Source organism: Schistocerca cancellata, chromosome 5 (genome assembly GCF_023864275.1).
Source record: "Schistocerca cancellata isolate TAMUIC-IGC-003103 chromosome 5, iqSchCanc2.1, whole genome shotgun sequence".
NCBI classification, from domain to species: domain Eukaryota; kingdom Metazoa; phylum Arthropoda; class Insecta; order Orthoptera; family Acrididae; genus Schistocerca; species Schistocerca cancellata.
Window position 1 is genome coordinate 615,017,469 of NC_064630.1, and position 16,341 is coordinate 615,033,809.

The following is a 16,341-nucleotide window of genomic DNA, read 5'->3' on the forward strand; positions in this document are numbered from 1 at the left end:
TTTTCGGAAGGGTTGCACTTCTCTCTGTATTAGAATACGCATGGCTATACCAGTTTCTTTGACGATTTGGTGTAAATACATTTATTAAATCTCAAAAATTTGTTCAAATGGCTCTGAGCACTATACGACTTAACTTCTGAGGTCATCAGTCGCCTAGAACTTAGAACTAATTAAACCTAACTAACCTAAGGACACCACACACATCCATGCCCGAGGCAGGATTCGGACCTGCGACCGTAGCGGTCGCTCGGTTCCAGACTGTAGCGCCTAGAACCGCATGGCCACTCCGGCCGGCATATTAAATCTCGGTTATAATGTAAAGCGCGACGGATTGACGTGACCCTCTTTAAAATGGGAGTCATAGAGAATACGACTCAAAAAACTCGAGCACTTAAGTTGCCTTTTGTGACATTCTGACTGTTGTGGTCTGGCAAGACAGCCAGTCCACAGTGACGGGTAACCGAAAGGCACGCGCTTAAACTCACGCAGGCTGGCGTGAGGTCTGAAACAGGATACGTAATGAATGCTATAAAGAAAAGTACGTAGCTGCTGGAATACTTAACTTTAATCCACAATTGGTGAACATTGGTCTTGTTACTGTACATGCTTCATTAGATACATAGCAAAGGATAAATGGCGCCTTGCTAGGTCGTAGCAATTGACTTAGCTGAAGGCTATGCTAACTATCGTCTCGGCAAATGAGAGCGTAATTCTCAGTGAACCTTTCCTAGCAGAGTCGGCTGTACAACTGGGCGAGTGCTAGTAAGTCTCTCTAGACCTGCCGTGTGTCGGCGCTCGGTCTGCAATTACTGACAGTGGCGACACGCGGTCCGACGTATACTAACGGACCGCGGCCGATGTAAAGCCTACCACCTAGCAAGTGTGGTGTCTGGCGGTGACACCACACTGACCACTTGTAAAAGATCCCAGTCCATCCCCACCAGGTGACATATCGACCTAATCAAGTCGGTATACCTGCTGTATTTCCCACTTCTCCCCCTCCCCCTCTCCCTCTGTCTCACTGAAACACACACACACACACACACACACACAGAGATAGATAGAGAGAGAGAGAGAGAGAGAGAGAGAGAGAAGTTATTCTTAATTTGTTTGCTCCTTACCTGCCTGCTGCGGAGATCCTAGAGCTGTCGCCGCATCTTGCATCTCTGTTGCCAAATGCCTCGATCTCGCCATTCTTCATCATTCTCTTTCATTCCTCTTCTCTCCAGCGCTTCTTGGATACCACTTAGACTCACTTTCTGTGATCTTTCTCTACTGCAACTCACGAGTGATTCCTTTCGCTGATTTAATGCGATTTTTACAACCACCGTCTGGCATGCTCTAAGATCTCTCTCTGTCCATCAGTACGTGAGGTCTCCCTGTCATGGCTTAGCTGAAGTGGTTCCCCCCCCCCCCCCCACCCGCCCACTCCACATAATGAACAGTCGGGCAGCTTTAGAATGGTTGAAGTGTCCTTGACAGACTCACTACTCAGGTGACATCCAATATTAGCCAAACTTCGACGTCACTGACCACTCCTCACCGACCACATGTGCTGTTAGTGCTTCTCCAGTGAACTGATATGTTTCAAAGTCAGCTTTTGTATGGATGCAGAAACAGAGACAGCTACAAATATTCGTTCGTGGGGTACGAGAGTGGAGAAATAGAGATTTCAGAAGTAGATGCATTCGTCCTTCAGCGTCCTTCAGTCTAGAACCGCCCGACCGCTGCGGTCTCAGGTTCGAATCCTGCCTCGGACATGGATGTGTGTGATGTCCTCAGGTTAGTTAGGTTAAAATAGTTCTAGGTTCTAGGGGACTGATGACCTCAGATGTTGTCCCGTAGTGCTCAGAGCCATTTGAACCATTTGTGGTGTACCTGGCATAAGGGGGGCGTTTGCTCTTTATTCAGGAATATAATTTTGTGCTTTTGATAATATCTTATTGTTTTTATAGCGTCACATTAATTCAGCAATAGTAGCCTGAAATGAAATTTCACATAGTAGCATTTTATTTTTTTGTGGGTGAAAGAACCAACGGAAAATGGTTATTTGTATTCTTTTGAAGACAATGGTGTGTATACTGGGACCAAATGAAAGCTCGCTGTTCCACTCACTCACTACTCAGTTGACATCCAATACTAGCCCAACTTCGACGTCACTGACCTCTGCTGAACGACCGTATGTGCTGTTATTGCTGTTCTAATTAACTAAAATGTTCAAAGTAAGCTTTCGTATGGATGCAGACACAGAGACAGCCACAAATATTCTTTTGTGGGGTACGAGAGCGGAGAATGTGTGTGTGTGTGTGTTTTCGAGTTGGTGTCATAAAGTTTTAGCTAATAAATGGGAGTAAGGCAAATGCTCCAAAAAAACCAACATGAATTACCGAACAGAGATTTTTCGAAACTCAGGTCGGTCTGTTCCTCCATGAGATCCGTAGAGCTGTACACTAGGCGCTCAGGTTGATGCCGTGTTCCTTGACTTCAGGAAGACATGACACTGTCCCGCACTGTGAACTAATACTGAAACTAATACGAGCATATCCAGTACTGGGCCAGACGTGTGAACTGATTCAAGAATTCCTTGCAGATACAATTCAACAAGGCGCAGTTAACGGAAAAAAGTCTATAGATGCAAATGTGATATCCGGAGTACCCCAAGGAGGTGTGTTATAACCGTTGCTGTTTACAGTCAACATAAATGATCTAGGAAAATGAGCTGTTTAAGACTGTTCGTAGGTGATGCGGTTGTCTGTAACAAAGTAGCAACGCCAGATGACACTATCGATATGCAAAATCACCTGCAGAGGACTAATGAATGATACAGGCTCACGTAGTTGAAGTCCAAAAACGTAAAATATTGTCCATATATACACACATCAAAAAAATTTTGCATCACCCCGCTTTCCAGAAGTCCTGAAGATATACGTTGACTGTGGATATTGCATCACAGAAACAGTCCCTTTGATTGTTCAGAGATGTCACTAAACCCGCCCAAAAATGTAAACAACCATGCATGAGCAGCGCCTATTACACGGACGGGGTTCGACAGCCGATCAGCTCCTGTCATTCCACCAGGAAGGAGGTACAGTGTTCTTGTTGTTTGTAGTTCAACCATGCCTAGACGGTCAATACCGCTGTTCGATCGTGTCCTTATTTTTACCTTGTGCCCGGAAGGGCTCTCAACAAGAGAAATATCGAGGCGTCAACCAAAGCGATGCTGTTCGGACATGGAGGAGATACAGAGAGATAGGAAGTGTCGATGACATGCCTCGCTCAGGCCTCCCAAGGGCTACTACTGCAGTGAATGACCCCTACCTACGGATTATGGCTCGGAGAAATCCTGACAGTAACGCCACAATGTTAAATAAGCATTTCGTGCAACCTCAGGACGTCGTGTTACAACTCAAACTGTGCGCCATAGGCTCCATGATGCGCAACTTCACTGCCGACGTCCAGGGTGAGGTCCTCTTTGCAACGACGAAATCATGCTGCCTGGTACAGATGGGCCCAACAACATGCCGAATGGACCGCTCAGGATTGGCATCACGTTCTCTCCACCGATAAGGGTCCCATATGCCTTCAAGCAGACAATCATCGGAGACGTGTTTGGAGGCAACACGGTCAGGCTAAACGCCTTAAACACACTGTCCAGCAAGTGCATCAAGGTGGTTGTTCCCTGATGTTTTGGGGTGGCATTGTGTGTGGCCGACGTGCGCCGCTAGTGGTCATGGAAGGCGCCGTAACGGCCGTACGACACGTGAATGCCATCCTCCGACCGACAGTGCCACCATATCGACAGCATATTGGCGATGCATTCGTCTTCATGGACGACAATTCGCGCCCCCATCGTGCACATCATAGAATGACTTCCTTTAGGATAAAGACATCGCTCGAGTACAGTGGCCAGCATGTTCTCCAGACATGAACCTTACCGAACATGCCTCGGATAGATTGAAAAGGGCTGTTTGTGTACGACTTGACTCATCAACCACTCTGAGGGATCTCCGCCGAATCGCCGTTGAGGAGTGGGATAATCTGGACCAACAGTGCTTGATGAACTTGTGTATTGTATACCACGCTGAATACAGGTCATCAGTGCAAGAGTACGTGCTGCTGGGTATTAGAGGTACCAGTGTGTACAGCAATCTGGACCACCACCTCAACCACCGCCTCTGACGGTCTCGCTGTATGGTGGTACAAAATGCAATGTGAGGTTTTCATGAGCATTGAAAAGGGAGGAAATGATGTTTACGTTGATCTCTATTCCAATTTTCTATACAGGGTCCGGAACTCTCGGATCCGATGTGATGCAAAACTTTGTAGAAAAAGAAAGCCACTGCTGAGCAAGTACTGTATTGATGAGAAACTGCTGGAAACAGTATCTACTGTAAAACAACTAGGGGTTACTATCCAGAGCAACCCTAAGTTTCATTACCACGTAAAACTAATAGAAGGAAAAGCAGATTCCGTAATGAGGTTCATAGGGAGAATCTTAAAGAAATGTAACCCATCTATGAAGAAAGTGGATTACAAGCCACCTTTTCGAGTGATTCTTGACGTGATAGAGAACATCCAACGAAGAGCGGCGCGCTTCGTCATTGGATCGTTTAGTCGTCGCGAGAGCGTTACCGACATGAGAAACAATCTCCATTGACAGATGATGCAACCGAAGCGTTATGCATCAAGGAGAGGTTTAGCATTGAAATTTGCAGTGAGAAAGTTTGGGGTAGAGTTAGACTTCGTCCCGCATACATCTCGCGCAATGATCTCGAGTGGAACAGGGTTGGGGGAATATCAGTTAGCGGTAACGGATGTGCCGGCCGGTGTGGCCGAGCGGTTCTAGGCACTTCAGTCTGGAAACGCGTGACCGCTACAGTCGAAGGTTCGAATCCTGCCTCGGACATGGATGTGTGTGATGTCCTTAGGTTAGTTAGGTTTAAGTAGTGCTAAGTTCTATGGGACTGATGACCTCAGATGTTAAGTCCCATAGTGCTCAGAGCCATTTGCACCATTTTTTTGGTAACGGAAGTACCCTTCGTCACCCAACATCACTTGGCTTGCGGAGTATGATGTAGATCCTGCCATAAGACAAACGGATATCAACTGCGTTTTTTTTTTAATAAGAACCCCCATTTTCACTACATATTCGTGTAGTACGTAAAGAAATATGAAGGTTTTAGTTGGACCACTTTTTTCGCTTTGTAATAGATGGCGAAGTAATAGTCACAAACGTATATGTACGTGGTATCACGTAGCATTCCGCCAGTTCGGACGGTATTAGCTTCGTGTTACGTTACCCGTGTTAAAATGGACCGTTTACCAATTTCGCAAAAAGTCGATATCATGTTGATGTATGGCTATTGTGATCAAAATGCCCAACGGGCTTGTGCAGGCCGGGGTGGCCGATCGACTCTAGGCGCTACAGTCTGGAACCGCGCGACCGCTACGATCGCAGGTTCGAATCCTGCCTCGGGCATGGATGTGTGTGATGTCCTTAGGTTATTTAGGTTTAAGTAGTTCTACGTTTTAGGGGACTGATGACCTCAGAAGTTAATTTCCATAGTGCTCAGAGCCATATGAACCATTTTGAACCCAACGGGCGTGTGCTATGTATGCTGCTCGGTATCCTGCTGCTCGGATAGTTACGTTATTTAAGGAAACAGGAAGTGTTCAGCCACATGTGAATCGTCAACCACGACCTCCAACAAATGATGATGCCCAAGTAGGTATTTTAGCTGCTGTCGCGGCCGCACATCAGTAGCAAACAAATGCGCGGGAATCGGGTATCTAAAAAACGTCGGTGTTGGGAATGCTACATCAACATCGATTACACCCGTACAATATTTCTATGTACCAGGAATTGCATGGCGACGACTCTGAACGTCGTGTACAGTTCTGCCACTGGGCAGAAGAGAAATTACGGGACGATGACAGATTTCTTGCACGCGTTCTATTTAGCGACGAAGCATAATCCACCAACAGTGGTAACGTAAACCGGCGTTACTACAAGATGTTTCACTGCATGACAGAATGTCAACGTACTTCCAACATGATGAATGTCCGGCACATTGCTCGCGTGTGTTTGAAGCGGTATTGAATAGCATATTTCATGGCAGGTGGATTGGTAGTCGAACCATCATACCATGGCCCGGATGTTCCCCGGATCTGACGTTACCGGATTTCTTTCTGTGGAGAAAGTTGAAGGATATTTGCTATCGACAACGCCTGACAACATGCGTCAGCGCATTGTCAAAGCATGTGCGAACATTACGGAAGGCGAACTACTCGATGTTGAGAGAAGTGTCGTTACACGTATTGACAAATGCATTGAGGTTGACGGACATCATTTTGAGCATTTATTGCATTAATGTGGTATTTACAGGTAAACACGCTGTAACATCATGCGTTCTCAGAAAGGTACATGTATCACATTGGAACAACCGAAATAAAATGTTCAAAAGTACGTACGTTCTGTATTTTAATTTAAAAAACCTACCTGTTACCAACTGTTGGTCTAAAATTGTGAGCCGTATGTTTTTGACTATTACAGCGCCATCTATCACAAAGCGAAGAAAGTGGTGCAACCAAAACATTCATATTTCTTTACGTACTACACGAATATGTAATAGAAAATGAGGATTCCTATTTTAAAAAAGGCAGTTGATGTCCGTTTGACCTATGGCAGCGCCATCTTGTGGGCCAACCATACCGCCATGAGGTTTCCCACTTCAAACTAGACGTGTTTCGTTCTCTGAAGTTTTTTCGTTTGATGCGTATTTCGAGAGATATTTGGCCCGGTCACTGTCAATGGACCTCCCTGTATGTACATAGAGGTATTTCTGTCACAGCAATGGTGTAACAATTATTATGCCATATGTTTATTGCTCGTTTCGCTTGGAACTGTTATGACTGGTCAGTTTTGCCATTTTGTATAATAACGCAATATTGCTAACGAATGGAAATTTTATGAAGAAAAATTACTTCCTCCTTTTTTTTTTAAAAAAAAAAAGACTCATTTGAAAACTAAAAATCTTAGCAGTGCTGATGTGGCTGATTGATATTTCTGACTCTTTTTTTGTTTTGTCCGGATGTTAGTAGAAAATAAAGAAACTCGTGTTATATCCGAGACAAAAGAAATACAGAAAAATTACTGTTATTCGAAACTAAAGCACCGGTACCGGTTTTAACCGATCTATTTTTCCCATCCCTATCCATTAGTACGATAGTTATCCCGATGACGACAGAGGAAACCGTTGAAAACGATGAAGTTGGTCTGATGACAGTTTCCGCAAAACCTGAACTGTGGATTCCCGCCTGTAGAAATTTACGTCAAACAGGCTGAAAAAGAGATCCGTCCAGTTATTAGGAAAAATGTTCGCCCCCGGTAGCTGAATGGTCAACGTGACGAACTGTCAATACTCTGGGCCCAGGTTCTATTCCCGGCTGGGTCGTGGTACTTTCTCCACCACGGGACTGGGTGTTGTGCTGTCCTCATCATCATCCTCTTGTCCTGATTGAATGCAGGTCGCCGAAGTGGCGCCAAATTGAAAGACCGGCACCCGGCGAACGCCATGCCCGACAAGGGGCCCTAGCAAAATTAAATAAATTAAATAAATAAAATTATTGAAATAAAGACAAGCTACTAAGAGTACGCTGCAAAACTGCCACCACGCTCCAAGGTGACCAGCCCGCGTGCTTCAACCGTATTGACACAATACAGGAAAGAGGTAACAGGTATCGGGTACCGATCGTGACGCGGATCACTAAGGCGTGCGAATCGGGTTTTTCGGGTAAACGGCAAGGTCCTGTTGCGAAACACCAGAAAATGTAGCTGTGTTGCTGTAAACCGGTCGAGGGGCTGGTGAGCATTCTGCGAGCAGTCGCGGCAGCGGCAGCCACCCCAGAACCCGCTCCGCGCGACCTTGAGCAGCGGCGAGTATTTCACAGGCGCGGGACGTCGGCGGACACCAGCCACGCTGTGGTCGCCGCCGCCAGCTCGTACCGCGTCCGTGCCGAGCCGCCCGTGACGTCCGCTAGACGCTCCGTCCACGGAGGCAGCCACCACCACAGAGACGGCGGCAGGCACGAGGCGCAGCGCGGGACGGCGGAACCACTGTGCGCGGGTGAGTCGCAAGCACTGGCAGGCACAGCGGCACACGAGTTTAGGTTTAGAAAACATCCTTCTTGTGACACACAACTGGCTCTCAATTCGCATGAAGGGTTGAGTGCTATTGACAAGCCATTTCAGACCGTTTCCGTATTTCTAGATTTCCGGAAGGCTTTTGACACTGTACCACACAAGCGACTTGTAGTGAAATTACGTGCTTATCGAATACCGTCTCAGTTACGTGACTGGATTTGCGATTTCCTCTCAGAGAGGTCACACAGTTCGTAGTAACTGACGGAATTTCATCGAGTAAAACAGAAGTGATTTTTGGCGTTGTCAGAGGTAGTGTTGTAGGCCCTTTGCAGTTCCTTATCTATATAAACGATTTGGGAGACAATCTGAGCAGTCCTCTTAGGTTGTTTGCAGATGACGCCGTCCTTTATCGACTACTAAAGTCATCAGAAGATAAAAAGAATTACGAAACGATTTAGAAAGCGTATCTGAAAGGTGCGAAAATTGGCAGTTGACCCTAAGTAACGAAAAGCGTGAGGTCATCCACATGAGTGCTGAAACGAAGCCGTTAAGGAGGGTAGGAAGTCAAACGGGCCGACTTGGAGCAGAAGAGGCACCACAGGACCTTTTAATTTCCAGTGTCTATACTTTTACAAACAAATTCATAAAACTTTGTCAGAATCACCAGCAAGGATTCAGGATTCACACTAATTGCAGTGGAAGTTCGAAAACATAACAAAATAAGTTTTTTTTACGTGTGAAATTTCATCATTTTTTCAGTCGCTAATGACTGTATTTGTTGCCATAGGTAAACTTTTCTTCATAAGTTAGAGAGATTCTTCGATGAATTTTGCACTGCATACGTATCATACTTACAGGTATATGAAACTCTATAATTTATTTAATTTATGAAAAAACGAATCATCTGCTGTATTTTAAACTTCCTGTTTTGAAAAACACAAATTTTGTAGTTAATTACCTCAATTTTTACCACAGTTTTTAATAGATTTGGAAAATTCTAGAGTTTCACACACTTTTAAGTATGGTTTGTATGCTTTGCAAAATTCATCGAACCATCTCTCTTACTTATGAAGAAAAGTGTACCTATAGCAACAAATGCTGCCATTAGTAAGTGATAAAAATGATGAAATTTCACGTGTAAAAAAATTACTTCGTTATGTTTTCGAACTTCCGCTGCTATGAGTCTGAATTCTGAATCCTTCCTGGTCATGCTGACAAAGTTTTATGAATTTATCTGTAAAAGTAATGACAGTGGAAATTATAAAGTCCTGTAATGCCGCTTCTGCTCCAAGTCGTCCCGTTTGATGTCCTACTCCCCATAAACGCGGTTATACGGTAAATAAGTCAAATATAAAGACAGTAAATTCAACAAAATACCTAGGAACTACAATTACGAACAACGTATATTGGAAGGGACACATAGAAAATGTTGTGGGGGAGGAAAACTGCCGGCCGCGGTGGCCGAGAGGTTCTAGGCTCTTCAGTCCGGAACCACGCGGCTGCTACGGTCGCATGTTCGAATGCTGCCCCGGGCATCGATGTGTGTGATGTCCTTAGGTTAGTTAGGTTTAAGTAGTTCTAAGTTCTAGGGGACTGATGACCTCAGAAGTTAAGTCCCATAGTGCTCAGAGCCATTTGAACCATTTTTTTGGAATGAGCACGCCAGGCGATTGCTCGACGTCGTTTGATTGGGAGAATTTCGGGCAAGTGTAGCTCACCTATGTAGGAGACGGCTTATAAAATGCTAGTGTGACCCATTCTTGAGTGCTGATCGAGTATCTGTGATCCTCGCCAGATCGGATTAAAGGAAGTCGTCAAAGCAATTCAGAGACTTGCCGCTAGATCCGTTACCAATACGTTCAACCAGCACGCAGCTACTACGAAAATGCTTCGTGAACTCAAACGGGAATCCATGGAAGGATGACGATTACTGCAGAAATTTAGAGAATCGGTATATGAGGCCGTTGCAGAACGATTATACTGCCGCCAATGTACTTTTCGTGTAAGGACAACGAAGATAAGTCGAGGGAAATTGAATTGAGGCTTATCGGTGGCTAATGCACTTTCATTCACGCTGTTTGCGAGCTGAACAAGAATGGAAAAGACTAACACAGGTACGTGCTACCCTCTGCAGTGCACCGTACAGTGGCTTGAAGAGATGTATGTAGATATTGTCAGTGGTTGTTTACATCGGAGGAACTGAAAGTGGCCTTCTGACGAGAAACGACGCCATTTACGGCGTCTCCGCAGCGTGTAAAACAAAGTACCTGAAAAAGGTGCTATTCCGGATATTCAAATTTTCCCGATCTCTTGGCGAAACGGAATCGCTGTGCTGAAGGCACTACAACAACTCTGTCCATAGTGAATTAAAACAATGACTAGCTGTGTCACATGGTTCTGTTCGAGGTGGGACCTATCAGACGCGTTTCCAAATGACAGGGGATATTCGTCAGTCTCCATTAGCCAAAGCTCATAACGTAGCTCTTGAAACTCAATACACTCAAAGGAATTAATGTTGAAATAGAGTCATTGGGTACGGTAAAGAAGAAATAGAGAAACTGACTCGATAGTTTCTCGCTGTGAGATTCTTGAATAATTTTTTTCTTGGTTTCCTTACAAGCGTCTGATTTCTCCATTATTTTCAGGTGGTAATGTCATACTGATAGACCGAGGGGTATGCTACTCCCATTTACCGTGGGCCGAATTACGTCATGGACACATTATGAAGACATACAACTTCTTTACGCCAACAGAGCTTATGACGATGTCTGTGACGGAACAATATTACTATCGAAACTGATTGTAATAGACGCTAGGCAACCCAGCTTTCCTTCCAACCTTTCAGCTGTCACAACCAACTAACCTGGCAAAACTGTTCTAATCTCATTGGACTCTTTGATAACAGAATTCAGTTTGTGGCCTCCTGGCATAAGATTTTAAATGAGAATCTTTGGAGCTAAGATGCTTGGGGATCTTGGGACGGGTAGAGAGGTACAATCCTCTCACAACACGCAAATGGAATAGCGCAGAAAATCCCTAATGTGTGCATTACTTTCGATAAGGAGTAGGACCTACAAGTGTAGATGCTGATGTTGAAGTGAAAGAGCAACATAGAAAAAGCATGTTAATAGGAAGAATATTAAAATACATTTAACAAAAACATTCCATTGTCTAATACTGATTAATTAAAACTTATCCTCGGTAGCAAAAAAAAGTAAAGTATCAGTGTTTCAGCAACAAAATTCATAGGACGTAGAGTTTAACATCCTGTTGCTTAGAAATATTTGGGAGCACAGTGTATAACTCCAAGTATAGGGACAAGGTCAGCGGTGTTTATTAGGGCACTATCATCGCCGCTCACTTCGAGTTTCTGAAGGAAAACATTAATACAGATTCCCAAAAGGGATTTAAACTACACTCTCCTGAATGAGAGTCCCATAGTCAACCACTACACCACTTTTTCTTTAAGGGCCCTCTTCCTCTCCCTCAGCCCTTCTTTCAACTCTATACGTTCACCTTCTTCATAATCGGTTTCAGTTGCTTTGGATAAGAAATTATCTTCCTCTATGTTTCCTGACATATAAATGTTCATGTACGCAATCCATTAGGCTTTGTGTCTTTCGTCGTTTTCTTTCTAATACATGTAAAAATTAGAAAACGGAAAACAATTATCAGAAACAAATCAATTCTAATTACGAAGTTTTTACCACAGAACCTCTAAATAGCTTCTTGATTAAAAAATTTAAAAATCAATTGTTAGTTGTAAATGTAATAGTTTCACGTCACTGCTTGTGGTGCCTCCATTATCTTCTCTTATTTTGCTTTGTGTGATGTAACACCAAACTAAGTTACTTCGGCTATGTTATCATTTTCTTGTCGGCATTCTTTCTAGACACTACAAAGAATCCGAAATTAACGAAAAAGTCAATAATCACATTGCTCACTTAGTTCCCCACGTATGTTGAGTCAGCGTTTGACATTACGGTTTCAAACAATAGTACGTCGACGTAAGTCGACCTAAGTCGAAACAAGGCCCCGGGAGTACACAACATTCCATTAGAACTACTGATAGCCTTGTGAGAGCCAGCCCTGACAAAACTCTACCATCTGGTAAGCAAGATATATGAGACAGGCGATATACCCTCAGACTTCAAAAACTCTACCATCTGGTAAGCAAGATATATGAGACAGGCGATATACCCTCAGACTTCAAGAAGAGTATTATATTTCCAATCCCAAAGAAAGCAGGTGTTGACAGATGTGAAAATTACCGGACTATAAGTTTAATAAGTCACGGCTGCAAAATACTAACACGAATTCTTTACAGACGAATCGAAAAACTGGTAGAAGCCGATCTTGGGGAAGATCAGTTCGGATTCCGTAGAAATGATGCAACACGTGAGGCAATACTGACACTACGACTTATCTTAGAAGAAAGATTAAGGAAAGACAAACCTACGTTTATAGCATTCGTAGACTTGGAGAAACCTTTCGACAATGTTGACTGGAATACTCTCTTTCAAATTCTGAAGGTGGCAGAGATAAAATACAGGGAGCGAAAGGCTATTTACAATTTGTACAGAAACCAGATGGCAATTACACTCCTGGAAATTGAAATAACAACACCGTGAATTCATTGTCCCAGGAAGGGGAAACTTTATTGACACATTCCTGGGGTCAGATACATCACATGATCACACTGACAGAACCACAGGCACATAGACACAGGCAACAGAGCATGCACAATGTCGGCACTAGTACAGTGTATATCCACCTTTCGCAGCAATGCAGGCTGCTATTCTCCCATGGAGACGATCGTAGAGATGCTGGATGTAGTCCTGTGGAACGGCTTGCCATGCCATTTCCACCTGGCGCCTCAGTTGGACCAGCGTTCGTGCTGGACGTGCAGACCGCGTGAGACGACGCTTCATCCAGTCCCAAACATGCTCAATGGGGGACAGATCCGGAGATCTTGCTGGCCAGGGTAGTTGACTTACACCTTCTAGAGCACGTTGGGTGGCACGGGTTACATGCGGACGTGCATTGTCCTGTTGGAACAGCAAGTTCCCTTGCCGGTCTAGGAATGGTAGAACGATGGGTTCGATGACGGTTTGGATGTACCGTGCACTATTCAGTGTCCCCTCGACGATCACCAGTGGTGTACGGCCAGTGTAGGAGATCGCTCCCCACACCATGATGCCGGGTGTTGGCCCTGTGTGCCTCGGTCGTATGCAGTCCTGATTGTGGCACTCACCTGCACGGCGCCAAACACGCATACGACCATCATTGACACCAAGGCAGAAGCGACTCTCATCGCTGAAGACGACACGTTTCCATTCCTCCCTCCATTCACGCCTGTCGCGACACCACTGGAGGCGGGCTGCACGATGTTGGGGCGTGAGCGGAAGACGGCCTAACGGTGTGCGGGACCGTAGCCCAGCTTCATGGAGACGGTTGCGAATGGTCCTCGCCGATACCCCAGGAGCAACAGTGTCCCTAATTTGCTGGGAAGTGGTGGTGCGGTCCCCTACGGCACTGCGTAGGATCCTACGGTCTTGGCGTGCATCCGTGCGTCGCTGCGGTCCGGTCCCAGGTCGACGGGCACGTGCACCTTCCGCCGACCACTGGCGACAACATCGATGTACTGTGGAGACCTCACGCCCCACGTGTTGAGCAATTCGGCGGTACGTCCACCCGGCCTCCCGCATGCCCACTATACGCCCTCGCTCAAAGTCCGTCAACTGCACATACGGTTCACGTCCACGCTGTCGCGGCATGCTACCAGTGTTAAAGACTGCGATGGAGCTCCGTATGCTACGGCAAACTGGCTGACACTGACGGCGGCGGTGCACAAATGCTGCGCAGCTAGCGCCATTCGACGGCCAACACCGCGGTTCCTGGTGTGTCCGCTGTGCCGTGCGTGTGATCATTGCTTGTACAGCCCTTTCGCAGTGTCCGGAGCAAGTATGGTGGGTCTGACACACCGGTGTCAATGTGTTCTTTTTTCCATTTCCAGGAGTGTATAAGAGTAGAGGGGCATGAAATGGAAGCAGTGGTTGGGAAGGGAGTGAGGCAGGGTTATAGGCTATGCACGATGTTATTCAATCTGTATATTGAGCAAGCAGTAAGGGAAACAAAAGAAAAATTCAGAGTAGGAACTAAAATCCATGGAGAAGAAATAAAAACCTTGAGGTTCGCCAATGACATTGTAATTCTGTCAGAGACATCAAAGGACTTGGAAAAGCAGTTGAACGGAATGGGCAGTGTCTTGAAAAGATGATATAAGTTGAACATCAACAAAAGCAAAACGAGGATAATGGAATGTAGTCGTATTAAGTCGGGTGATGCTGAGGAATTAGATTAGGAAATGAGACACTTAAAGTAGTAAATGAGTTTTGCTGCATGGGGAGCAAAATAACTGATGATGGTCGAAGTAGAGAGGATATTAAATGTAGACTGGCAATGGCAAGGAAAGAGTTTCTGAAGAAGAGAAATTTGTAAACGTCGAGTATAGATTTAAGTGTCAGGAAGCCTTTTCTCAAAGTATTTGTATGGAGTGTAGCCATGTATGGAAGTGAAACGCGGACGATAAATAGTTTGGACAAAAAGAGAATATAAATTTTCGAAATGTGGTGCTACAGAATAATGCTAAAGATTAAATGGGTAGATCACATAACTAATGAGGTATTGAACAGAATTGGGGAGAAGAGAAATTTGTGGCACACCTTGACTAGAAGAAGTGACCGGTTCGTGGGGTATATTCTGAGGCATCAAGTGATCAGAAATTTAGTATTGGAGGGCAGCAAGGAGGGTAAAAATTGTAGAGCGAGCCCAAGAGATGAATACACTAAACAGATTAAGAAGGATGTGGGCTCCAGTCGGTACTGGGTGATGAAGAAGCTTGCACAGGATAGAGTAGCGTGGAGAGCTGCATCAAACCAGTCTCTGGACTGAAGACTACAACAACAACAACATGTTTTAAAAAGTGATAGAAATCCCATTATATTTCCTTTTCATGATTGCATTGTGAAGCTATGTGGTAAGATATAGCCAAAAGTTTTTCTTGCATTTGGTGTCTTCAGTCAGGTTGTAATGAGTCTTAAGCTCCTCAAGTTATTTCACGGGATTTCATTCGTACGGGGATGTGCAACTCAATCCGGATGCAAACGTCTGCTAGTGTGATACTGTTTGGTGCTGTCTTTACTACACGTCGTAACTTCTGCCTAATGGTTTTCCCGATGTCATTTACTTTTTCGGACAAAAATCTATGTTCCCCAGTATCCACTATGGTACGCCACTTCAAATGGTGATGCACTCGTTCGGTTCACCGTTGAAGTTTCTCACTACCCGTTGTGCCAATTCACATAACATTAGAAGCATACGCCCACTGTGTCACCTAACAAGGCTGCTGAATAACATACGAGAGCGGCAGCTGTCTAGCAGCGCCATTAGACCAGTCGGCTAAGAGACGGTAGTCTAGACGTCCGCCCGTATTGAATTCGACCGTAGTTATTTCCTTATTTGTTTCAAATATTCCGCGAACACTTGTGCCGCTACAACGAATCAAGTTTCTTTGAAAAGGGGCAACAATAATAACGATAATCATAGCGGCTCGTTCGTGACGAGCAATCGAAACGTCCATGAGCGGCATTACAGGATAGGCCGAGGTGATCCAACCGCATGGCCGTCGCGATCGCTGGATTTAACTCCTAAGGATTACGTCTTGTACGATTGTGTGCAAAGTTTAATATACGTGATTTCTTTAGAGACAGAAGAAGATCTGCTGGCACGAATTGTGAACGCTGCACTAGAAACTGAAGAGAGCAGGTAGGATGCACATTATGTACCAGAACATGCTTCGTGGGTACGATGTCTACAACAACGTTGGTGGTTTGTCAGCCGCTTTAGATAGTGATAATTGATTGCTTATGGTCCATGACAACTCAGTCCTTATTAAATTTCGGAATCTCGGTGTCGTGATTTCGTCCACACTCGGGGAGGTCAGTATCTCCTCCATCAGATACGTTGATTTAGCCGCTGTGGAATCACAAGAAGTGGCTTCGCTACTCATATGCAGGCTCTTTGGCTTCCTCCGAAACAAACAACGACTACCGGTAATAATCCCTATCCTGTCGCTAGTTTTGCGATTTTAAATTTGATATTATGCCACCCAGTCAACTAATAGCCACAGCATAATC

At 45.0% G+C, this 16,341-nt stretch overlaps 1 protein-coding gene across 1 annotated transcript in view; it reads left to right on the plus strand.

The window, feature by feature from the left end:
* Positions 1–16,341, plus strand: part of LOC126188720 (clavesin-1-like) — a 177,915-nt gene that overhangs the window by 84,261 nt on the left and 77,313 nt on the right. Inside the window, exon 2 of the mRNA XM_049930328.1 lies at positions 7,859–8,126. Within this exon, the coding sequence (XP_049786285.1) occupies positions 7,859–8,126 (268 nt within the window). The remainder of the gene's footprint in view (positions 1–7,858; positions 8,127–16,341) is intronic.